The sequence below is a fragment of the Rhinolophus sinicus genome, chromosome 3 (assembly GCF_057876585.1).
Source record: "Rhinolophus sinicus isolate RSI-liver-muscle chromosome 3, RSI-T2T, whole genome shotgun sequence".
NCBI lineage: Eukaryota > Metazoa > Chordata > Mammalia > Chiroptera > Rhinolophidae > Rhinolophus > Rhinolophus sinicus.
The window spans coordinates 81,296,586-81,323,049 of record NC_142503.1 but is presented as its reverse complement, the minus strand read 5'-3'; the positions used below and the strand labels follow the sequence as shown (position 1 = coordinate 81,323,049).

General features: G+C 32.3%; 1 protein-coding gene across 6 annotated transcripts in view; it reads right to left on the bottom strand.

Moving 5' to 3' along the window:
- Nucleotides 1-26,464, bottom strand: part of DMXL1 (Dmx like 1) — a 111,755-nt gene that overhangs the window by 8,122 nt on the left and 77,169 nt on the right. For 3 of the 6 annotated variants that reach the window (XM_088796676.1, XM_088796678.1, XM_088796679.1), the window contains 9 exons: nt 24,519-24,581; nt 18,268-18,354; nt 16,204-16,325; nt 15,689-15,830; nt 12,187-12,247; nt 8,889-9,016; nt 4,938-5,030; nt 3,350-3,441; nt 2,221-2,273 (listed from right to left, as the gene is read on the bottom strand). In XM_088796676.1, the coding sequence (XP_088652802.1) occupies nt 2,221-2,273; nt 3,350-3,441; nt 4,938-5,030; nt 8,889-9,016; nt 12,187-12,247; nt 15,689-15,830; nt 16,204-16,325; nt 18,268-18,354; nt 24,519-24,581 (841 nt within the window). Of the gene's footprint in view, nt 1-2,220; nt 2,274-3,349; nt 3,442-4,937; nt 5,031-8,888; nt 9,017-12,186; nt 12,248-12,499; nt 12,551-15,688; nt 15,831-16,203; nt 16,326-18,267; nt 18,355-24,518; nt 24,582-26,464 lie in introns of all 6 variants that reach the window. The other 3 variants (XM_088796677.1, XM_088796680.1, XM_088796681.1) reach the window with 2 other exon arrangements.

Genomic DNA, 26,464 nt, shown 5'->3' with positions numbered 1-26,464 from the left:
AAAGAAAGTGGTCTCCTGGGATGGAACCAATTCTGGATGAAGGTGCTGTGAAGACTGCTGAAATGTCAACAAAAGATTTAGACATTACATAAACTTAGTTCATAAAAATCAGCAGCAGGGTTTGAGAGGATCGATTCCAATTTTGAAAGAAGTTCTGTATTTTACTGTAAGTAAAATACTATCAAACAGCATCGCATGACAAGAGCAATAGTTCATGAAAGGAAGAGTCAATTGATGTGGTAAACTTGATGTGGTCACTGTTGTCTTATTTTAAGAAGTTACCACAGCCAACCCATCCTTTAGCAGCCACCACCCTGAGCAGTCAGCAGTCATCAACACTGATGCAAGACCCTCCACCAGCAAAAAAATATGACTCGCTGAAGGCACAAATGATGGTTAGCATTTTTCAGCAATAAAGTATTTTTTAATCAAGTTACGTACATTGCTTTTTTAGACATAATGTTATTTCACACTTAATAGACTACGGTATAGTGTAAACATAACTTTTATCGGCAACGGGAAACCAAAAGATTTGTGTGACTCACTTTACAAGCATCCCTCTGAGATACTGCAGGTTTAGTTCTAGACCACTGCAATAAAGTGAGTATCACAATAAAGCAAGTAGTAATCTTTTTGCTGGTGGAGGGTCTTGCCTTTAATTTGTAAAAAATGCAACGTCTGTGAAGAACAATAAAGCAAAGTGTAATAAAATCATATGCCTGTAGAACAATATTCACTGTGTTGCGGTGCTGTGGAAACGAACCCACAATATTGCCGAGGTATGCCTGTATCCTGTTCCATGATCTGTGTCTATTCTTAAGCCAACACCACCATGTCTTAATTGCTGTAGATTTATAGTAAGTCCGGATATCAGGTAAGTTGAGTCCTCCAAGTTTGTTTTTCTTCAGTATTCAGTATTCTAGGTCTGGTGCTTCTTTATATAAACTTTGGAACTAGTTTTCTGATATCTGCAAAATAGCAGGCTGGATTTTGATTAGGGTTGTACTGAATCTATAAAGTTGGGAGGTACTGAGATTGTAACAATATTGAGTCTTCCAATCTGTGGATGTGAAAAATCTGCCCTTTTATTTTTAAAGATTTCACTGGGGAAGGGGAACGGGACTTCACTGGGGAACAGTGTGCACTTCCAGGACTTCTCCCAAGTCAAGTTGTCCCCTTATTCTTAGCCACGGAGGGTGCAGCTCAGCTTCAGGTCCAGCTGCTGTTGTTAGCTGCAGGCAGCACAGCCCACCATCCCTTGCAGGAGTTGAACCGGCAACCTTGTGGTTGAGAGGACGCGCTCCAACCAGCTGAGCTATCCAGGAGCTCAGCAGCAGCTCAGCTCAAGGTGCTGTGCTCAATCTCAGTTGCAGGGGGCAGAGCCCACCATCCCTTGTGGGAGTCGAGGAGTCAAACTGGCAACTCTGTGTTTGAGAGCCCACTGGCTCATGTGGGAATTGAACCGGCAGCCTTTGGCGTTAGGAGCACAGAGCTCCAACCGCCTGAGCCACTGAGCCGGCCCCCCCTGCCCATTTATTTAGATCTTTGATTTCTTTTATCTTTTATGTAGTTTTCCCCAACAGATGTTATACATATTTTGTTAGAGTTATGCCTCAATATGTCATTATTTTGGGTGCTACTATAAATGGTAATGTTTTAAAATTTTCAAGTTCCTTTTGTTCACTGTTGGTATACAGGGGAGCAACTGACTTTATAGTACATTGACCATGTATCCTGTGACTTTGCTATACTTGCACATTAGTTCTGAGAAGTTTTTTTTGTAGATTCTTTGGGATTTTCTACACAGATAATCATGTCACCTGTGAATAAAGGCAGTTTTATTTCTACTCTTCCAATCTGTATATATTTTATTTCCTCTTCTTGTCTTATTGCGTTAGAACTTCCAATACAATGTTAGTTAAATAGGAGTGGAGCAAGGGGACATAATATGCAATGACTGATGTTTACAATTATGATTTGTGACTATCAGATCCAAAGTAAAGACAATGATTTTTAAATTATCTATGTTCTACTGTCCTTCATCAAGGTATAATGAAGAGTTAATTATGTTTGTTGCATTTTTCTGGTTTCAAACTCTGCCACCCTGGGCAAACCTCATGGGCTAATAAGTATGTCATTAAAAAATCCATTTAAAAATCATTTTTAACTTATGAATTTCTTGACTTTCAAAATTTATAAAATTTAGCTCTCAAAACTTACCATGTACTAAACTATTGGCAGGTGTTACAAGAGTATCCCACAAACATACGTTTCTGGAAAGAAAAAAGATTACTTCTTGAGTGACACAAAATGTTAACAGAATTAAAAGTATGTGTCAGTTACATAACATTTGAACCTTGCTCTTACAGAAAGTTCTTAAATTTATAAAAGCTCCTAATACAAGTAGCTAATATATTTATGTATGATTGATTTTTACAGAAAATTAAAAAAAATTATACTTTCATAAAACTGAATAACTTAAGAATAACATGTATTTACCAATAATACTATATAAAGCCTGAAGATGGAAGCTACTTTTTATATTAATTTATTCTCTAACAGTAAGACTGATATACACAAATAGCAGGATACACTGAATTTTCTAGAGCACAAAGGAAACTTATTTTTACTATAAATGAGAGCAGCTTTTACACTGCTTTCTATGAGTTGCAAAAAAGGCACCATATAAGAATTTCTATGGAAGATAGGCTGAAAATTCCATACTCCTACAATCCCATTTCTACAGCAAAATGTGACCTCATAGGTAAATATAAAAGCTCAGCAACCTCAGTTGGCCTTGATCTCACAACTCAGCTTTAGGTGGGAAGGCAAAAGTTAGGGGTATGGAGACAGAGGCAAGAGGAGACATTTTCTTGCATATTTAAAATTTTTGCCAGAATGGGGACAGGTTGCCAATTATTAGCTATTGTACAACTAACAAGTCTGAATTTCCTGTTATCTTTTTGTGAAACAATGATAATATCTAATAGAGCCATGGTGAGGATTAAATAGCATGACCAATAAATAGCTGTGTTTTCTTTCTTGCCTCTAGCTTTAACACATATAAAATGATATGAAAAAAAATTAATTCCACCATCGATCAAATCCCTTTCTCCTAAAGTCTTAACATTAGAATATTAAAAATATAAAAGAAATGGATTGTTTTTAATGGCACCATAATATCCTTAAATTTACTATTAGAATACTAAAAATGCCCTAGAAACAATTTTTATAGTAAAAATATTTAAAGGCATGATTATAAAAACACTGAGACATAAGGACATAAAGCAATTAAAAATAAAGCTTAGCTATACATATACATACTTCAGTTTTAGTTATAATCTCTTACCTATTGTCAGTTGAAAGACCAGCTGTAGCTATCAGAGAGGAGGAACTAATGAAGACAAAATCATTGGCTGTTTTGTTATGACACTGCCAAGTCTAGAATGGTTATAACAACAAATGTTAATATTGTCATTCACAATTTTATAACTAGGTAGATGCATTAATCAAAAAGTGATCATGTAATTTGTGGCTTGCTTAAACCCTGTTTTTTTCCCCGCTGAACTTTAGAAAAGTTTCAAGGGTAGTACAGAGAACTTTCCTACACCCTTTACCCAGATTTACCAATTTTTAACATTTGCTATATTTGTCTTGCCTCTCTTTTTTACACACTTTTCCTGAATCATTTAAATAAGCAGCATACTTCATGATGCTTTACAAGGCCCTTTGTTTTCATTCAAACAAAAGCTCAAAGGGAAATAAAAGGTTAAACTCTAAATATTTCCTTTAGAATATTTATGAAAATTTTTGTCTTAGAAGACAGAAACTAGGATCTTAGGTGAAATTATTTATTTTCAGAAATATTCAAACTCTTAATTAATTTTTCAAATATGTGAATAAAAACATATTAATAGTCTACAAAATTTTTAAAAATTACGTTTTTCAATATTCCACCAAACAATAACTTAAATTATTATTAGAGGTTTAGTCAATTATAAAGACTTTCAAGTTATATTTATTCAGATGTTTCTCTTCAATAAAAAATGACTTTTTAAAGCATGTTAAAAGCATCACATGAAAGATTTTTCCTTTGAGTCACTTACCATTCTCCTTGCCCCTTAAAATAAAATCTACTTTAACTCCCCAAAACCAATTTTGTAAATTTTTAATCCAATTTATCTCTTTAGAAATTAAATAACAAAAGGCAGTCCTTTAGGGAACATCAACTTGTATATTTAAATATGTTGGCTTAATGAAAACTTGATGAAAAATAAATACTCTTTCAAGGTACCCTCATTAACCCTCCCTTGCTTGCTTTCACTCAGATTAGTACTATATTCCAGCATTTAACCTTGGGTAAATTACCAGAGTTTAAAGCCATATTCTTATTTTTTTCTCCATAGGTATTGTTTAGTTTTATAAAGGGCTTCACCAAAAAATACATTAAATATAAATTCAGTGTTCTATGAAGCTGAAGAAAGTTCATTAAACCCATGTGATCCTGAGTAGAGTTGTATCTTTTTATTTTTTTTAAGAGATGGGCAAGAAAATAATAATACCGGCTATATGATATGCTTTCTACTTTGTTTGTTCATAAGAGACAGCTGAAGAAAAGCAACCAGGTACACTCGTTGGCTCATTCTTTTTAGGTATAATACCTATTGCAGCTTTGTAAGGCTGGAAAAGGGCTTGAGTAACCCACAGGTTGCATGGGTCTCTGGAGGTACACGTTGGTTCTATACAGGTTAATTTTCCAAGTTACCAGAGATTTTTATACCTCACAAGGTAATTTTCACATAATACAAGGACAAGAGCTTATAGGAAACTGAATACATAGGACCAGAAAGATTTTATTTTTTGGCTTTAATATTTCTTGCCGCAATATATATTCTCCGTATCTTTAAAAATTTTTAAGTTAGGAATTCTTGGCTTACCAGGTATGGCTTAGGCATGCTTCCAGTAACTGGACAACATTTCCAGTTTGTTTGATACAAACTTAAATATCCATCAGCATCAGCTATTCCAAACTTAGGGAAAAAAAATATTTAAAAATGTTTAATACAAAAGCACATATTTACCCTTACTATCAATCCCATATTTTGATTCTTAAATATTTGACTGATAAATTGTTTGACTTTTCACTTCACCTATGCGTGAATCTAGTCCAGAAAAACGTTTAGCTACTGCTTAAAACATTTCCAGGTTAGACGTAAAAGAAACAAACATCAGACACCCATTTTATTATACTAACCAACAGCATAGTCTGTATATTCTCCGTAAGTACTCCAAAAACAGAATACTGGATTTACACATTTAAGCTATGTGAGAAAGTTTAGCATATGTAAGATAGAAAACTGTTCATTTTGAAAAAGACAAAATAAGGACTTTCAGAAATATACAATAAGGAAAACATGTAAAGAACAGTAGAAAGTAAAATGAAACAAAGATTATCACAGTAAAAGAATTCAACTGTGGGAACTCACGGCAATTTGATTGGGAAAATATCAAATAATCCAGTAAGGGAGTATATGATACAGATCTTGAAGGATGAGTAAGAATGTTAACATTTTTTTTCTTTAGATTATAAAAGTAATGCATGCTTATATATATATAAAATAAAACAAATGTTTACTTTGGACTCTTGCCCTCTCCCACTTCCAGATTTCATAACTATTAAAAATTTGATTGGATCCCTCTGAGATTTGTTCAAACATTCACACATACAGGTGTTTTTTTTTAATTAGGATCATAACGAATAACAGTTCTACAATTACATTTTTGTCTTATTATAACCATCTTTCCACACTTGTAAATATAAACATACCTCATTCTTGTGTTGTATAGTATTACACTGTATAGTTGTATTACAAGTATTTGGAACTCTTCCCTTATAGACAGTTTCCAATTTTCCCTACTATAAAAAGTATTGCTTAGAACATTCTTGTACATATACCTTTGAGTCTTTATGTAGGATAGGTATCTAGAAATTGGAAAGCTTTATCATTTAAAATTTGTAGGTGAAGACAAAATTAAATCCTTAAAGGTAATATCAATTTACACACCCAATTTTCATACACAGTAGTCAACGCTGCATATTTTTAAAATTTTAAATATTTGTCAATTTATAGAAAAAAAGCTCATTTTAATGTATATTCCTTCATTAGTAAAGGTTATTGGCAATGCAGTTTTTTTTTTTTAAATAAATTGATTGTTCACATCCTTTTCTACTTCTCTATTGTCTTTTAAACAATGATTGGTAGGGCTAATATTAGGAATATTAACCAATTGTTTACTGTATTTGTTACAGATATTTTTCCAGGCTCTATCCTTTTTGTGATTTATCTGATGTTTTCTATAGTAGATCTAGGTACATTCTTCAGAAAGGGTATATGGAATGTGTTAAGTCTCAGCACACTTACAAATGTGTTTATTTTGCCATCAAATTTGAATAATAGTTTGGATAGAAACTGACTCACAGTTTCCATTCCTTGTTCATCAAAATTCTGTGAGTATTGCTCTATTTGTTACCTCTATTTTTGAGTAGGCCAACGCCATTAATTTTGGAGGGGATGGTGGAGCAATTATTAAGTAACCATTTTTATCTCCACTCCTTCCTAAAACTTTTCTTTCTTCTTGAATTAAAACAAAAACAAACAAAAAAACACGAAAATGAAATAATCAGAATGTATCTAGTCATGTGTTATTTCTCAGTACTTCTGCCTGGTACTTGGTAGGCCCTTCCTTTTCTAAAATTCTAGTTTTTTCTTTGCTTTGACAATTGTTAGTAAAGTTACATAGGTTTCAGGTGTACAATTCTGTAATACATCATCCATATATCACATTGTGTGTTTACCACCCAGAGTCAGTTCTCCTTCTATCACCATATATTTGACCCCATTTACCCTCTTCTACCACTCCTCTTCCCCCTTACTCTCTGGTAACCACTAAACTATTATCTGTGTCTATGAGTTTTTGTTTCTTCATTTGTTTGTCTTGTTCCTTTGTTGTTTTCAGTTTTATATACCATATATCAGTAAAATCATATGTATTTCACTAACCCAATTTTGGGAAATTGTATACTTTTAATTTCCAAGAATTCTTTCCTTTTCTTCCACTGCCTTTGTTTTATAGCAGCTTGTTCTTATTTCAGAATGTAGCGTCTTCCTGAATCTGAAAAACTGTTCCTCACAGGTCATTTGTTCTGCTTAATGCTGTTTTTCAGGCTTAGTTTTTCTGCAGCGTTCAATGACTTTTGGCAGTCTGTTTTTATTTATAATTAACAAATTGGTCAGCATCATAATATAGTATGGGTCATCTGTTCCACTGATCCTAGTAAACTTCCCTACTAAGGGAGATAACATGCTTAGGTTCTGTGTTATTTGGCTCCATCATGGCTAAGGTGAATCAACAGTAAGTGGTCTCCCTGTCAAAGATACTTGGGCAGGTAATGACTGAAGAATAGTTTGTTGTGTCTTACAATAGCCTATGTAAAAGCTTAGGGTTACATCTATAAAATAATCCCAATTGTAGAAGGTCTTGAATGCCATGCTAAAGAATTTGGGCTTCTAGATACAATGAGGAGCCTTGCAGGGTTCTTTTGAAAAGAACAATAATATGATCTCATCTATAGTATAGTTACATAACTATGTAATTTGTTACCTAACTTTGTTGGCAACATGAAGGATGCACTAGAGAGATAAGGGTTGAGGTATACACATTAGGAAGAATATAATATTTACAACCAAAGTGGAAAAGCATGAGCACATAGAGGATATTGATAATTTACACAACTGAAACAACAGTAGGATTCTAAAGGCTTCTACATTAAATCCTGTTAATTTCCCATTAAAGAGCAAAGAATGTTGCTAATTGGTATTAGGAAATTAATATGCTCTCAAAATTTTGTTTCAATACTACCTGAAAAAATTATCATTGACTTTTATGAAATGGTAATAAAGCCATGTGATAAACGTTGTGGGCAAAAAGGTTGCAGCCCAGCATGATACAAGTAACATGTGAGAAGGGTTGAAGGTTTGGAGGTTGAGGGAAAACAAAAGGCAAGATATATCATTAGCTAGGGCCTCTGTGAGTGTTTTCAGTGAAGCACGGCTCTGAAGACAAAGAGCGGGCTGATTTCCCATTTAATAGTTGTTCAAAGTACTAGTGAGATACCATGAACAGAGAGAGGCAGTTTGAGGAAAGGAGGATACGGGAAGTGAAAAGTGTTCTAGAGCAGGGTTGGCAAACTTTTTCTTAAAGGGCCATATAGTAAATATTTTAGGCTTGCCAGCTATAAAGTCTTTTTTCTCTTGAACTCTGCTGTTATAGTGGAAAAGTAAACATAGAAAACAAATAATGAATGAGTAAAACTTTATTTACAAAAATAGGTGGATAGGCTGTAGTTTGTTGATGCCTGTTCTGGAGCAGTGTTTCTCAAAATTTTTAATGTGCATAAAAATCACCAGAGTATCTGGCTAACGTGCAGATGGTGATTCAGTAGGTCTGGAGTAGAATCAATAATTTGCATTTCTAAGAAACTCCCAGGTGCTACTTGCTACTTGACTGTACGTTGAGTAGGTTCCAGAGGATAAACAAAGTTATTTAATAAAAAATCTGTACTATAAGGTGGTTCTGTAATCATTTGGTCCTTAAGTAGGATTTAAATGAATTTTAATAAACATACATACAATGTCTTTCCAGGAAGAACCAAATGAATTTAAGTGCTCTTGAAGAGAAAATTTTTTTAAAGAAGAATTCATATAGACTAATATTTTACCATTGGTTCACTGAGCTGATCTCTTCAGAAACCCAAACTAGTAATATTTATAAACCTCCAACATAATCAAACCATTTTTCCATTTGCATTTTTATATACTATATGCTACCTTATTTCCCTGGTAGTTAAATCTCATTCTTGTAACTCTTGAATTGCCGCCAGATCGAAAGCAGGTTATTTGTTGAGAATGGCCCCATTCAAACATTCTGACACTTCCATCTTGAGCTCCTGTCAGATCTGCATTATAGAGGGTAAAAATTACAAATTTATTTAAGGAATCTTTGGAAAACTTACTGTTTAATCCAATGCGAAACTCTTTATGGAAGAAACACCTATGAAATGAATCATAATTCATTTACATGAATTCATCAAATTCATTTACATGAATTTACCTTTGTATGAAATTTTGCTTGAATACTCTTAATCTTAAAAACAGGTAACTATATGATGTACTTTTATTTGACTGAGAATATATCTTCACACAAAACAACAGAAGCAATTAAATCAGACCTCTACAAATTTTATTTCCTTTTAAAATTATCTCAATGTTTTAATAGCCTTTAATAAATAACTTTTATGGTAACCACTTAACAAATGCTGGGGTTACTAAAGAGCCAGTTCTTATCAGTCATACCATTAATGTTTGAATATATACATTTTTCTCTTCAAAACAAATATTATAGGAGGTCTTGAATGTCGTGCTCATGCTAAAGAAAAAATCATTTCTGAGTTATTCTGATTGACCTGATATTTCAAACATATATTATTTGTTTTATTGAGAAACATGAACATGCTAAATAATTGCTAACACTTCACTGTACCATTAACTAATTGTGTGATACTAGGAAACTTATTTAACCGCCCTAAGCCTATTACCTTCCTCTAAAAGGAGAATAATGATACATAAGTCACTGGATAGTTGTGAGAAGTGGGATAATTCATATAAACCATTCAGAAATATGCCTAACATATAGGACTCAATTTATGTTAAGTATAATGATCAGTATTAATGAGGTACAGAGGTAATGAGAAATCTGATTATTCTATATAAAGATCTAGCACATTTCTAGTCATATATTAATATAGATTCCCTCATTCCTTACCAAGTACTTAAATAAATGGACTTCAATTGTTCTGAAATGTTTTAACACTGGGCTGGGGTTGAGAAGTTGGGTATAATTTCTTGAGACTGGGAATGTTGGCTCTTTTCCCTTGCCCCCAGTAGTCTTAGCTTATTCAAAAAAATAAATCTGGCTAGTTGTGTTTAAAATCCACTCAAAGTTTTCTAGTACTATTTATGATTTTAATTTATTTGAAAAAAAATCCCTAATTATTAGTAGCTGACATAAAATGAGATCATCTCTTAAAGCCTTTATAAACTAGGATTTTAAAGAACAAAATTAAGTTTCCTATAACCAGGTTGTCTGAGCAAATATCCCTCACTAGTAACTCAAGAGTGTCATATAAAAGCAGTAGGATTAACTACAATGGTAAACCTTAATAGGTTCATTATTTTTTTAAAAATTAGACTTTTAGGACTTCTATTTCCATTTTAATCCAACCCATTAGCCTAACTTCTAAAAATTTCCCTAGAGTAAAAGTCAAAAAGTAGTGGTTTCTAATGACTGAGGTTTTTTTTTAAAGATCTACTCCAAAGGAAGAAACTATTTTGAGGTATCTGAAATTCAGAGTAAAATTTTAAAAACTCCTGTCTCATAACATTTCCACTACACAAAAAGTGCTTATTGTTGAACTAAATTACTATCTGTGGGACTTGTTCATGACATGAAGAGACATACTGAAAAAAAAAAAAAAAATCCAGTGATTAATTTAATTAGCTTTCAATTTTTCAAGGCTCTTATTTGCCAGTACGGTACTTCTTTGAAGAGAGAAAGCACTTAGCCCAAGACAGAAGTGATCTGATGCTACCTAATAACTCTGAAAATATGTCCATTAATTGCCTTTGAAGCTAGGGATCTCTTTATTTAAATTTATGGGATTGAAGTAGAGAATTCCCTATAAACTAGTCACCTGTCAGGACACATGCTGCGAAATCCCTTCAATATTTCAGGACACTTCCAAACTCTACTGCATAGAGTAAGGATAGGTTTTTAAGCAATGCCAAATATTTCTTGCTGTGAGAATAATATTATTCAAGCTTTGTTTTAAAAACACATTTGACTCCTTACTCTCTAAGTTTTGTGACTAATTTTTAGTTCTCACTTCACATTAGACTTGTTAGAAAATATACTTCTAGTGCCGAATAAATTCAATGTAGTGAAAACAGACTCTTTTATTCCTCAAGTATAAGTAATAGAAATTACTCTCTTCGTTTTAAATGTATGGTTCTCTTGAACACTTCTGTTGGATACTGGTGCACAACTTTGACAATATATGCTTACACCACTTATGATAATTACCGTGTTTCCTCAAAAATAATACCTAGCCGGGCCATCAGCTCTAATGCGTCTTTTGGAGCAAAAATTAATATAAGACTGGTATAATATAATATGAAATATAATAAATATAATATAATGTAATATAATATACCAGGTCTTATTTTTGGGGAAACATAGTTAGTAGAAAAGAACATTGGTTCAGTCAATTGTATTTTATCAGAATATCTCTAAAAAAAAGGTGGTCAATTCTTTTACAGTTTATTAAATTGGAGGGATATAAGTACCTCTTAATGAACATGCACTATTTTTGTTACTGTGTGGTAAGACAACTTGATGAAGGGCACAAGTTAAAAATTATATATATAAAAAAAAACCTGGACTACTCACATGCCAATATGAATAGATTCCAACCCACCAGTTAATTTTAAAGTTGTCTCTATTATTTTTTTCTCTGCTTCAATATTTCCAATACACTCCCCATAAATTAAGTTATTTGTTAAAGGAAGAAAAACTTTCGAGATTCCTAGAAAGATTAACTGAAAATAAATATATCCTGCCTTAGAAGGTAAGAACTTACTAATAATGATTTCCTATACTTACTGTATCTGATAAAAGATAAACTGACAAAATATTAATAAAATAAAAACTGATTATGATGAGCCAATAAATGACTAAAGCATTGTTCTGGTTTATGTAACAAAAGATGGAGGTGATCCTATTAAAACAATAATTATCAACTACAATTTAACATTGTGTAATGAGTACAAAAAGTTTCAGAAATAAAATGTGCTAACTTAAAAATATGCAGTCAAAAATGCTAAAAATTTACTACACTAAGTTACACTTCTCTATTAATTCAGGAAAATTTATTTTTCTATTTTTATCTAATTTTGAAATGAAGATCTTATTTGCTAGCAAACATTCTCTAGAAAAAAAGTAAATATTTTGATTAAAACTAAAAGCTTCCTTTAAATTCCTTAGAGTAATGGCTAAATATTATCAACTTACAGTAAGGTAGAGTGGGATGAGAAGTCATTCTTCTGACATTATTAATGGCTTTCTTAATCATCTGTTAACAAAGAAAAATCGTTCTTCTAGTTACAGTAGTAATATTAAAAATTTTACTTGTTACAGGAAACTCAAATAACATCGATTTATTTTTATGTGATTCTGTAACTGTCATTATGAGTGGTAAAAAGACTAAACATGGCAACAGAAATTAAGTTTAATAGTTCAGCCCTCTTATATTTAAGTGTACACACATTTTCTGCATAATTGACTAGGCTGTAGGAACGAATTCACCTTGAGAATTTAGTCTTACCTCCTTTCTTGCCAATTCTTTTCTGATCCCATTAAATTTATTGGGATAATCCTGAATAGTATAAGGTTAAAAAGACAGGCAGAAGCATGTGAAAAAAAAAGAGGTAAACAGAAAATTGTATAAATTTTTAATTGATAGTCTGGAACTGTTTATTTATCCACTGTAGATCATGCTATAAATATTTAAATAGCCTGTCAAATAAGAGTAAAATAAATATGGGAAATTAAAGGGATAATTTTAATTTATAGAACATTTCCTATTTATACATCACTATAACTACAGTTATATTTTATCCTAAGTTTGTAGCATCAGTCTCATGCAGATTTATGTTACTGTTGTTCTTTTGGATTTTAAATTGTTCAAGTAGCCTGGAGTTGTGAGTAAAGTGGAGATTTGATAGGGAAGAAGGGATTATCCAGCAGAACTAGTGAGGGATAGAAACACTGAAAGAAAGATGGCGGGGGGGGGGGGGGGGGGGGAGGAGGGAGTGAGGAAGAAAAGAAACAGATACATTCCAATACAACACAAGTTTTTCATAACAAGTGTTCTTTTGTTAGTATTCATAAATCAATAAAATAGGATTAAGAAAATATTTTATTAATTCTTCACCAAAAAACCCCAAAACTTGCTGAATGTTTAGCAAACTTCATGTTTAAATCTCATGTTCCTCTTAAAGAAATGCCTAAGAGGTTCCTGTTCTTTCATCTTTTTATCTAACTAAATGATACTTTCTGAGTAAAGTATCAAAGGAAAACCATGAATAAAAAAAATAAACACAGCTTTAAAAAAGTTCCTGAAAGCATATGTAAAACACTTTAAGGGAAAAAAGTCATTAATTATTTTAGAAGAGCATAAACAAAGAACCCCCTTATTACATCTGTGTCTTTTTCTGGAGGATGGAGTGGGGCAATCCAAATACTTACGGTTACAAATCAAAATGACCCTAGCTAAAAATATGTCCTTCTAAGATTTAGATAGGAAGAAAATTCAGTTCTGAGAGGAATGGCAATGGTAAATTCTGTATTATAATGCTTTGGAGTATAAATAAGTATTTTCTGAGCATCTACTATATGTTAAACACCATTCTAGTTAGAAATCATCAATGTACAAGGCAGGCAAAAAGCAATCTCTCTAAGAGCTTACATTCCAGAGGGTATAAAAAAGACATCGAAATAATGTATAATTTCAAAACTGATAAAAGCTATGAAGATGATAAAATGGAATATGATATAGGGGGTAGGGTAGGGAGGGGCAGATGCCTTCACTAGGGAAGCAAGAGAAATCTATGGAAATTTGAGTTGAGATCTGAATAGCGAAACAGGAAAAGAGCATTTTAAGCACAAAGCAAGGCAATGGCTCCGACATGGCAATGCGCTTGATGTGTCCAAGGGACAGAAAGAGACCACCCTAATAAGAGCAAAGAGAATCTGGTGTGGAATGGAGATGAGGCTGCAGAGGCTGGCATGAGTTAAACCACATCGGCCCTTGGAGGTCATGTTAAGATATTGTTTTTTTAAAGTTGTACTGGGAAATCTGAAGTTTTAAGCAGGGGAGTGACAACATGAATGGTGCTTTAGGAAAGAGCAACTCTGATTGAGGAAGAACAGAGGGAGCAAATGTGGGAGCAGAGGGACCAGCAAAGAAAGCTGTTACAGGAAGAACTATATTGTATTCTCTAAAACTGGAGTTGGAAAAGAGTGCCTATTATTTCTTATCATATATTTCGTATATTCTCTTTAAGTTCCCCTGTAAAAGATGATAATATCAATAGATATTTTTAAATTCATTTATTTTTAATTAAAGTTTATTGGGGTGACAATCAGTAGGCTTTAGAAATGAATATTAATATATCTGTCAATTGGAAAACATTATTAATGACCAAGTCATTCATTTCAGTAATTACTAGGTAGCTTTTCAAATTCAATTTAACCTTAAAACACTCCTACCTGAAATCAATGAGCTAAGTAAGGGGAATGGAGGGCTCTAATACAAACTCTATCACAAATTAGGGATAGTGACCTGAGTTAAATCACTTGACCTTTGTGGCTCTAAACCATAACCTGAAGAATGATAATAAGTAGGAGTAATTATAACATCTGCAACAGATTGCTCAAAGAATAAGGTTATATGAGCAATAAAGGAGTTGCATTAAGTATATTATCAGATATTATTAAAGATGATTCAACCTTCATTTAAATAATTACCCTTACTAATTAGTGAAAAAAACAATTTTTTTGGCCAAGGAAAGAATTCTATAGGATTTAGGAAACTAAAAATAACCCTACTACCTAGAAAGTAACTGAAAGAACTACTGGTGCTGGGTTTCTTTGATTCTATGTATCAATTCCTATAACCTAAGTATCAATAAAGGGATCTCATATAGGTATAAACGTGGATTAGGGCTCAAGAACACCTTCCATTACTTCAGAAAAATTCTGTTTCAGTTAATCTGCATATTATACTTTGCTTAAATTGAAAACAATTCATAATGTTTTCATTTGCTCAAAAAAATGTATTTGTCTCAGCATTAAAAAAATTATACTTAATATGGGCACAGTTGTTAACTGATATTCATTAAAAGATAATATCGAGACTAGAGTTAGCAAACTTTTTTGTAGAAGACCAGATAATAAATATTTTGTGCTTTATGGGTATATAGTCTCTGTCTCAGATACTCAATTCTGTCATTGTAGCATGAAAGCATTCATAGGTAAAATATAAACAAATGACTGTGGCTATATTCCAATAAAACTTTACTTATAGATAGTGAAATTTGAACTTCATATAATTTTCATGTGTTATGAAACACCATTCCTCTTTTGATTTTTTTTTTAAACATTTAAAAATATAAACACCATTCTTAGTATGCTGTCTATACAAAAACAGGTGGTGGGCAGATTTTAACCCATAGACCATAGCTCGCTGGGGCCTGATTTAGACCAATAAGTTCCAAATAAATTACTTAAAAAACAGCTTTTTGTATTTTAAATTATTTATTTAAAATAATTTTTGTCATCTTTAAAATGTGAAAACATATTGTTCTTCAAAATCAAAATTTACAACTTCCAGCAAGTATGACTTGCTAAAAAAAGAACTTTTAGAAAACAATTGTTTAAATCTTCCTGTTATCTCTTCAGCTGGAGGAAAAAATAGGGTAATTTATACACAAATATTTTTAACTTTACATACCACAGATGCTCCTCTGCCAGTCTGTGTACTACCAAGCCATGGCATGTTGATTGGAGTGCCAGGATTGCTATGTGTATATGGGGTTGTACCTTGCACAGCTGTTAAATCATCACGAGCATGTATAACCAAGAAATCTTCTGACCTACAAAGGAATGTCAACCAGAATGAAAGCAACCCATCCATTCTTCATTTCTTCTATTATTCCTGAAAGCTCTAACATATGACTTTATGTTTCCCTTTAAAATTAATTTTCTTCAGCTCTTAACTCCTAACTCACAGACAATAACCTCACATATGAATAATTTCCGATCCCTTCACTTATTCTCTTTTAATCCCCAATTCCCTTCGTTAGAGCTCCTGCTACCCCCCTCTTCATTCTTTAGCATACCAGCTTCCATTTTGCTTGCAAGCTAGGAATATTCCTTTAAAAAAATCTTTTGACAGTTATAGCTCTGTGGATATCATCATTCATATTGCAATGTTACTGGAAAAAAAACAATAAAGTATAAGGGTACCCTTTGGTTTCCATTTCTATATCATCATCTACCCAAGTATAGATCTGTGTAGCAAGGATTCCAGAAACATCCAGTTCTTGAACATCATGGCTTGAAGCAATTGCTATGCAGTTTCTATTTGCCTGAAAAATAAATCATACGGTAATTTTAAAATAAAAAACACAACATGTATATGAGCTACTTTTGAAAATGAAAACTACAAAATAGCCTCAAGAAATGATTAACTTTAAGGTACAGAACATATAGCATTCTCACAAATGAATATTTTAAATAATTTTAGTAATTAAATTTTGAGTGTAATAATCATCAGCTTGAGTTTAGAGATATGCTTATGTTCTAAGAATTCAAGAGCATCCAACAGAAAGCCAGCTATAAATGGTAATGCGTGTACTACTTTATTTCTTCCAGCACTGTCTCTCTAATTTACCAGAATGGCCCAACCTCCCTAAGGCTTGTAAAATTCAGAACTAGGGAGGGGAGTGATCAAAGGTATGTATGCTTAGTATCATTAGAAAAGATTTGGGTTCCCTAAACTCTGTTCTGCTCCTGTAACGCAAACCACTTTGTGTGCAGGTATCTGGCCCTCGTCCTGTCGCTTTGTGGGAATTATAGCGCAGGAACCAGTGCAAAAATGCTGATATTCTGGCTATTGCTTTTGCTATTAGTGAAAAACTGTCCTTTGTCTCTGGACCAGGTATCATGTCTTTTAACAGCATCCATTAAATTGCAAAAGCCAACTTGTTAGCTGGAATATCTTAGGAGAATATCTCAGATCTTTCACAGCTATTGACACAGATAATTCACAACCAAACAAATGGGAAAAGTTCGATCATGTCGGCATTTTAAAATAATGCAATGTAAAGCAAAAGGTATTATTTCTTATCTGTAAATTTAACATATCTGGAGAAATAAAAATTAAACAGATACACTCAAACAGTAAATGACAGACTTTGTGTATGTGGATGATTGTTCATTACTAGTTACTTATATACCTCCAAAAAAAAAAAAAAAGCAAAAATTTAGTTTGTTTTAAAGCATAGAATATTTAAAACCATATTTTCTTCAGGGGGAGTCAGTTGCTGGGCATAGACAATAATTTTGTATTTATATTTGACATGTATGTATCCTATTACCACATGAGAACTGCCTAGCTAAGGGGCTGATTCCAAACTTGCCTGTCTTGACAGAACTAGTCATTGTTCAGGGGTGTCTATGAGGGAATGAGACAAAAGATGCAGTTCAAGATGAGGACAGAATGACAAAGGAACTATATAGAAGAAATCAAAGAAAAGAGAGAGATAGCATAGAAAAGAAAGATGGAAAACCAAGTGGTGAAATGACTGTTGAATGGATAATGCCATAGGATATACATCTAGACAATATTTAAAAATTATTTTAAAATTAGGAATACATGAAAAAGGATATATACATATGTCCTTTAAGTTAACGGAAATAAAAGGAAATAAGAATATCTAGAAGTCACTATAAAATCTAGTAAGGCAATTAGGGAAGATAGGAGGGAAAAATGATCAACACAAATTTCAACCTTGCACCATTATACACAAGGCTACTGCTTCTGTAAGTAACTTATAGGTACCTCAAAAGAGAATGCTGAGTAGAAGGCTAATGAATACAAAGAAAACACTCTAGTTGGGAAGCTTTCATAAATGATAGGTCAAAAAAGGACACTTTCTATGAGTCACATGGGCTTAGAGTTGATCTAATATTAAGAATCATATTCAACATATGTATAATGAAAACAGAAAACCTTTTGTTTGGATTAACCCTTAACATGTGTTATGTAAATTCTAAAGGGTATCACATACTTGATACTTCTCTTTGTAAAGTAGCAAAACATTATTTTATCTGGTATATATTTAAAATAAAAAATTATCAAACAATATAATCATTTTATAAAATAAAAAATTTATTCAGATTGCAATTTTAGGAGTGAGAAGTGTTTGGGGAAAAAGAAATACTGATGCTGAATAAACTGACAGAACAGGAAACATTCTCCAACTATGAATATTTAATACTTGAAGAAAAAAAAGTCTATATACTTACTTTATTAACAGCAAAGGCAGTAATGATATCAGATTCTTTATGAATAATTCTTGCTTTACCTCCAGGATATCCCAAATCTGCTTCTATCTAAATGGAGGAAAAGAAAATATAAAAATACAGTGATTTTAGTAATAGAAAGAATAATATATGCCAATCTGTCACTTAATACTTCCATAAATCATTTTAAGAAACTCTTTAGATATTTTAAATCCAAAGGTACTATTTTACATGCTCAGTATTCCTAAAACAAAATTTATTTGACAAGGGGAATTTAAATTTGTTCAAACTTGCTTTTTCACACTGTTGATATAACATATAACTTCATTAATTGCTTATGTTCCCAAGCTGCAATGAATTAAAAGATCAAGACATTTTAATTTATTAAAGTAAACTTTGTTTGCCACATTTCTTAGCATTACAATCCTTTGATAATATTTTATAAATATTAAAAAACCAGATAGTAAATATTTTAGGTTTTGCAGACCACACAGGGTCACTGTTACGTATTCTTTTTTTAAATAACCTTATAAAAATATAAAGACCATTCTTAGTTTACAACCTATAGAAGAACAGATGGAATATGGCCTCCTGAATATAGTTCACTGATTCCTGGTCTAAAATAACTTCTAAGTTATAGAAGAAAAACCTGAGACCCTGAAAGGTAATTTTCCCAAGCCAATAATCATTTTAGTAGCTGAATAAAGCATAATTCAATGTACTTTAGGTGAGGGAAATATATTCGACCTTATGCTTACCCCAGAGAAGGTGTATACAATACCTTTGAACTCAGAAGAGAGTACTGTATAAAATCGACATTTATTAAAATAGTTACACAAATATTTTATTAACTCTGGGTAAAAAGAGAAGAAAATTATTAAGAGTTGGAAATGTTGCTTAATGTAGGATAGTTTCATTTTATTTTATCCTCCTTAACCTTCAATCTTTAAAATGAATTACTATAAAATGTTTCACGACTTTCTATGAAGTGCAGAAGTTATTAATTTGAAATTAGAATACAACACATTAACTTCCCACAAAATTTAGATTAAAATATCATCAATGTCCATCCATTGTTTGACCACAAAACTGAGTAGGGTTAGCAATATTAAAAAAAAAAAGGCAACTAAGATGACCAGGTAATTGTAATATTGAAAGAGATTTATAAGCAAACCAAAATAGCCCTATAGCCCTTTGCAAACAAAGCTCATAGTCACTGGATATAAAGACCTCAAATATATATCCTAATTTAAAATGCAATTTGATTATAAACAAAAAGGGGACATTCTCTAACTATGAATACTTAAAGACGATACTATGGAAACCAAGTGAAGCAAGACTTCTAAGAATTGATGGCTGGAGTCAACAGAATCAAAGGATACTGAAAAGCTGAAGTAGAAAAAGACAAAGAATTGACTACCGAACTTAGCGTACTGGAAGTCAATGGTGACTTTGACAAAGACAATCTCAGTGGAGTAGGCTGGAGATAATACGTAACTAGATTAGAGAGACGCATGACATCTGGTTGGTAAAATAGGAAGGGAAGCCCACTATTAGGGAGAAAAAAAAAATAGGGACAAAGAATCACAGAAGCATTCAACTGAGTTGATAATGTTTTATTTCTTAAACTGGGTGGTTTCTACATGGTGTTTCTAACAGTACTGTTTAAGGCTTGTATGACTCTATAGGCAACTCAATTAAACTTCCTAGATAGGGGATTAAAGAATTGGGGTGGTATACAGATTCAAAGGCAGGTTTTTGGTTTGCATTTGTGCCAAAAAAAAAGTATACAAGTGGACACTTTGGTAAGCGTTGCTCAAGCAGTAGTTTGCCATAATCAGAAGTGTCTGGACGCTGATGGCAACCACTTTGAGCACCTCTTGTAATTGCAGAAGTCAAGCATGACTTGTCATCATCTTTTGTTATGGTTATACCTTATTACAATTTTAATACAATTTTCCTTTCTTAAAATGTGTATACTTTTTTTGGCACCCTCTGTATTTGCTTATGTAGAAGAGAATAATCTAAGAGAGAGGCAAAACTTTATTAGAGAAGGGGGATAACTATTGAAGCAAAGTCCTTAGGTGGAAAAGAATAGATAGAACCAGCGCACAAGTGGAAGATCTGGCCTTGGATAAAAGAGTGACAGTTCATTTTAAGACAGGACAGAATAAAATATCTGAATATAGAACAGAATTATTTTGGAGATGGAAAAACTAGGCTAAATCTCTGCTGACTGCACTTATTTTGACAGCAAATGGGTTTAAACAGGTTTGGAAGTTTTCAAGGCACGTAAAGTGTAGAGAGAACAGGGCAAAAGGGCTGAGGATGTTTGTAAGGGATTTATCACAATGATGGATCATGGAACCTAAACTGGAAAAGGAAGGAGTGGGAACATGGTTAGCTAAAAATAGATACAGAACTTGCCTGTGCCCCAAACGTAATTTGCTAAAGGACATAACATAAAATCGTAGTTAACAACAAAAAATATGGTCTTAAAGGTTTTTAATGTAAAGTTTTAAGTCATGCGTTATAAAATTTGGCAGAGCCAAAGCTTCAAGTCATGCGTCATAAAATGAAGAAAAAATAATTCAAATATCAGTGTTAAAAGAGACTTTAAGAGCTTATGCAGATCAAAAAAGTAAACATAGAATTACCATATGGTCCAGCAATTCCACTTCTGGGTATGTACCCAAAAGAACTAAAAACAGAGACTTGAACAGATATTTGTATACCAATGTTCAAAGCAGCATTATTCACAATAACCAAAGGATGAAAATTACCAATATGTCCATTAACAGATGAATGGATAAACAAAAAATGTTATACACACACAATGAAATATTATTTAACCTTAAAAAGGAAGGAAATTCTGATACATGCAACAGCATGGAAGAACCCTGAAGACATTATGCTAAGTGAATTAAGCCAGTCACAAAAGCACAAATATTGAATGATTCCACTTAATCAGATAATTAGGGTAGTAAAATTCATAGAGACAGAAAGTAGAATGGTAGTTGACTGAGGGTGGGGAATGGAGAGCTACTGTTTAATGGGTACAGAGTTTCTTTCAGTTTAAGATGAAAAAGTTCTGGAGACAGATGATGGTGATGGTTGCACAACAATGTGAATGTACTTAATGTCACTCAACTACACATTTAAAATGATTAAAGTGGTAAATTTTGTATGTATATTTTACCATTAGAAATTGATCTGAATAGTGTTTGTGTTCCACAGAGCTTCCTAGAAACTGGAGAAGGGAACAGTTCTAACAAACTGACTCCAGGACTCTAGTACTATCTCAATTAGAGCAGCAGGGTGTCTAAAACTATCAACCCTAATCTTCTATGTCACGGTGTTTCCCCGAAAATAAGACCTAGCCAAACAATCAGTTATAAGGCGTCTTTTGGAGCAAAAATTAATATAAGACCCGGTCTTATTTTACTATAAGTAAAATAAGACCCCGTCTTATTTTACTATAAGTAAAATAAGACCGGGTCTTATATAATACCGAGTCTTATATAATACCAGTCTTATATTAATTTTTGCTCCTAAAAATGCCTTAGAGCTGATTGTCCGGCTAGGTCTTATTTTCGGGGAAACACCGCAGTAAATGAGGCTTTAAGGAAGAATGAGCTCGAGGTCTCAAACAAATCTACTGAAAACTGAACCGAGATTCTAGGTCTCATTATTGATTTTCAGTTACTACCACCTTCTATATTATACAGCTGTATATCTGGAGTACTTCAGCACTACTCTAGTGACGAACAGGCTTACTCAGTAAAACAAGCATGAAGTAAGATGAGATCTAAAGAGTGTCAAAGGCATACTGGAAAGAAATGAGAAGTAATCAAGTGAATATAAAGTGATACCAATACCCAAAATATTACGAAATATAAATATTAAAGGCAAAATCATTTTATTTTCAAACTTGGAGCAGAGAAATGCAAAGTGACGTTACCATAGATTCTACTGTGTATTACAAGGATAAGCACATATTATGAATAACTTTATAGTAATATAGCTGATAACTGATACAAAGCAGACAAATTTCTTGAAAGACATGGACTACCAAAACTCATGCGAAAAAAAGTAGATAATCTGAATTCCCTTATACCTGTTAAAGAATTTGGTTTGAATTCGAACCAAAAAACTCCAGACCCAGATGGTTTCTTTGGTGAATTCTACCAAGGAACAGATATTACTAATTCTACACAAATTCTTCCAAAAAATTAAAGAGGAGAGAACATTTCTCAACTCTTTTTATGAGGCCAGCATTACTTTAAAACCAAAAACCAAAAAAAAAAAAAAAAAAAGTCCAAAAAGACCCGTAGAAACAAACAAAAACCAAAAACATTATATAAAAAACTACAAACCAGTATCTCACATGAACATAGATGCAAAAATTCTTAAAATTTTTAACAAACCCAATCGATTAATATATAAAAAAGATAACACATCATGACCATACGGGGCTTATCCTGGGAATGCAAGGTTGGTTTAATATCAAACAAATCCATCAACCTATTTATCCATATAGATAAACTATAAAAAGAAAATCATATAACCATCTCAATATAGTCATGCACCACATAATGATGTTTGGTCAAGGACAAACTGCATATATGACAGTAACGATTATAACGGAGCTGAAAAATTCCTGTTGCCTAGTGACTTCATAGCCCTCATAACATGGTAATACAATGCATTACACAAATGCCTACACTGCATTACAAATGCCTACAGTAGTTGGTATAGTAACATACTTTATAGCCAAGAAACTGTAGGGGAACAGAATATGTCACCCCACAGTGTCTTCTTGGCATAAAAATTATTTTTGACTGGTTAATTTTAAGAAACAGTAGACATGGGAGAAGCTCTGAAAACCAAGTAGAAGATAGTTAACACTTTGTAAAAGACATTTACATTTGTAAGGGAAATCTCCATTTGTAAGGGTTTCTTCCTATCTCTACCAGGAAGATGGGGATGACCATGTTTCTAGAAACTCTTATCAATACAGGAGACAAAAACTTAATTCTGAATAACAACCTTACCCTTGTTTACTGTGCTTTTCCTGGTAACCTCCCATAACTGACTGCCCCCACCCCTAACATCTTTTATCTTCAGCTGAATATGATATTTAAGATAGTGCTTTTTGATATAGTGTAATGACTATAGTAGTACAACATTCTCATTAACATTTTATCAAGTATCAAAAGAAAAATCTTTGGGTAAAAATTCACTATAATGAATAGACTGTAGGAATTAACGATTAGCAAGGCAAAGAATACTGTTAACTGATTAACAGTTTGAATTACATTCTTTCAAAACTCCCAAAGGCCATTAGAAATTTCCAAAGTATGGACTGCATGTATTTATTTTGCCAAGGTTTTTGTTATACACTTGACAGCAAATCAGACTTTTTTATTAACTGCATAGAATTATTTCTATTTACCAAAATATTCATTTGGGAAAAAATAAGAAGTGGGAATTCACAGTCTTAACACGTTGTGTACGGATCACGAGAATCTTCGTTTTTTCTGAGCGGATTTTTATGAGGGATTTAAACCCCTCCGTATGCAACGTGTTAAAACAAACAAACAAAAAACTCTTGAGAAATTTTTTTCCTGAAAATCACTCCGTTGAGATAGTCTTAAAATCAGAATGTGAAACGCATGAATTATATATCAACCTAATAAAAGCTTATTTGAATGTGTGATCACATAACATTTGGGGGTTATTTCATGATTGCACAAGTTCTCATCCTTTGTATTCTTGTTCTCAAGTACTTATGAGTACTTACTTATACATAAGACAATATGCTTGTCAAAAATAGCTATAGGCTATTTTTAACAGTAAAATAAATGTTATATAATAGTATTTGGTATATTTTAAGAAATTAGTATTATAGGAAAGAACTTTAACTTCAAAAGTGATACTTGCAAAAACAGAACACTACTACTATACTTTCTGTGATGGCTATTATAATTACATTTTATTAATAACCTGTATTTACTCAGAAAAATCTGTATCCAAAACAGGATACATTCAACTCCTTTTAAAATTGCATTCTCTTATTATTAAAACAATTTTCTGATTGCAATATTTAACTTGTTAAAATAAAAGAAGAATAAATTGAGGGAATAGTAATTTAATTGCAATGAAAACAAAGTCCAGTCCAAAGCTAAAATGGAAACATTGTTTTTCTTGTTAAAGAATGCAATTTCTAATTTCAGTTGAATGATGTTTTGTACCTTATTGATGTTTGGCTCCTCCATCATAGAATTTTTGATGGTTTCACAGTTGTCCTCTAATGACTTCATTAAGAAAGAATAACCACATGACAAAGAGTAAGGACGAGATATAACATGCAAAATATTGGGGATATATTTTTTAAATTGTATTTTTAAACAAATTTACTAGAAAACAGCACTGGACTGAGTTACTATTTTTTAAATTTCATATATCTTGAAAGAAGCATGTGGGGGGTGCACAGTTAGGGGGAAGGGGTTATGAAAAACTTACTCAAAACTCATTAACAACCACTATAAATTTCATTTGATCTCCTAAGAAATTTTTACTCATTTTTAAATGTTGACATTAAAGCAAGATTGCGCCCCAAGTATTTCATAGTATTACAAAATTCAGAGCTATTCATGCCAAAGTACTATCAACTGAAAATTAAAGTCAAATTGTTCTCTTACACAGTACTATGTCTTGTCTCACTCCTCATAAAAACCTACTGATTAAAACATTTTGATTTCTAGGTTTCTAATTCTCTCCTTCTCTTGATTTAGCCAGAAATAGTCAATAAACTGCTTGGAGGCACATATCCTCCTTAAAAGGGGATATCAGCACGCGTTAAAGAAAGATCTGGTTCAAGACCTTTAGTACTCAGAAAATGAAAGAAAACACAAAGGAATTGGGGACAAAGATGACAGCTGCCAAACATTTTTTTGTTGTAGTTGTTGGGAATGATTCAGATGTAGTGTATTTGCAGCTATCTGTACTTAATTTCCAAATAAATAGAAATAGGAAAAACCTTCTATTTTAAAAATGCACGTATCATTGAACAACATTGTAGAGGGAAAGAAAGATCTGAGGATACACCAGGATTTTAAGATCAGAGGAAGAAAATTTCATTTTCAAACACATAAAGGAATAAAGAAAACAGCAGCAATCTCAAAATATTCTCCATCATCTCCCATCCAAAGTACAGGGTCTTTCATGAATCTATTTCCTAACCACCTAAAAAGTTGGAGTGACTTGGATTCAACTATTTAAGTATAACCATAATTTTATTTAAAAAAGGGATGGAAGGTAATTTTGTTAATACCAAAAATAGGCCAGTCAACTTTCCAGTAAAGATTAAATAATTTTCTACCAACTCTACAAAATTAATATTCTATTTTGTTCATCCTGTCTATGTTTTACTATAAAAAATTTCCTTATCATATTCCTTTTGTCCCTTTAAGAGTATCACTATCAAGAATAAAACAACAAAGCAGAAATAATAAATTTCTAATTACTACCATTAATCATGCTAGGTTTTAAATAAGTTAAATGTACTGGTTAAAACACTACAAAGTAGAAGGCATTATACTCACTTTGCAGACAAAAAACACTGCAATTCAGAGAAAATATTTATCTTACTGATAGTTATAAAGCTTTTAGTCCAGCATTCATATTCCTGCTTTTGAGTAAAATACTTGTAATACAAAAATAACTTTAAAATTTTCTTAAGATCTTATGAAACTCCTAAGGAAACTAAGAATAAAATAACATGAATTTAAAAGGTGTAGCTGTACTCATTTATCTTTTTGCTACTGTGTTTCCTGGAAAATAAGCCCTAGCATGATTTTTCAGGATGACATTCCCCTGAACATAAGCTCTAATGCGTCTTTTGGAGCAAAACAATATAAGACCAGGTCTTATTTTTGGAGAAACACGGTATCTTTCCTTACTCGTTCTGGCTTGGTTATTGTACTCTATTCCCTTAACGATTCTATTCCCTAATTCAACTAAACAATGTAGGGGTACAATAGCTTTTTGTTTTGTTTTGAAAACCATTTCATTTCCCAAATACACTAAATGTATCAGAGGTAAAGAAATGTATTTTTACGACTATATTAATCAAATATGGCAATGTTTTTAAAAAAACTTATTTTGTATTTGAAAGTATTATGCCAAATTTGCATAT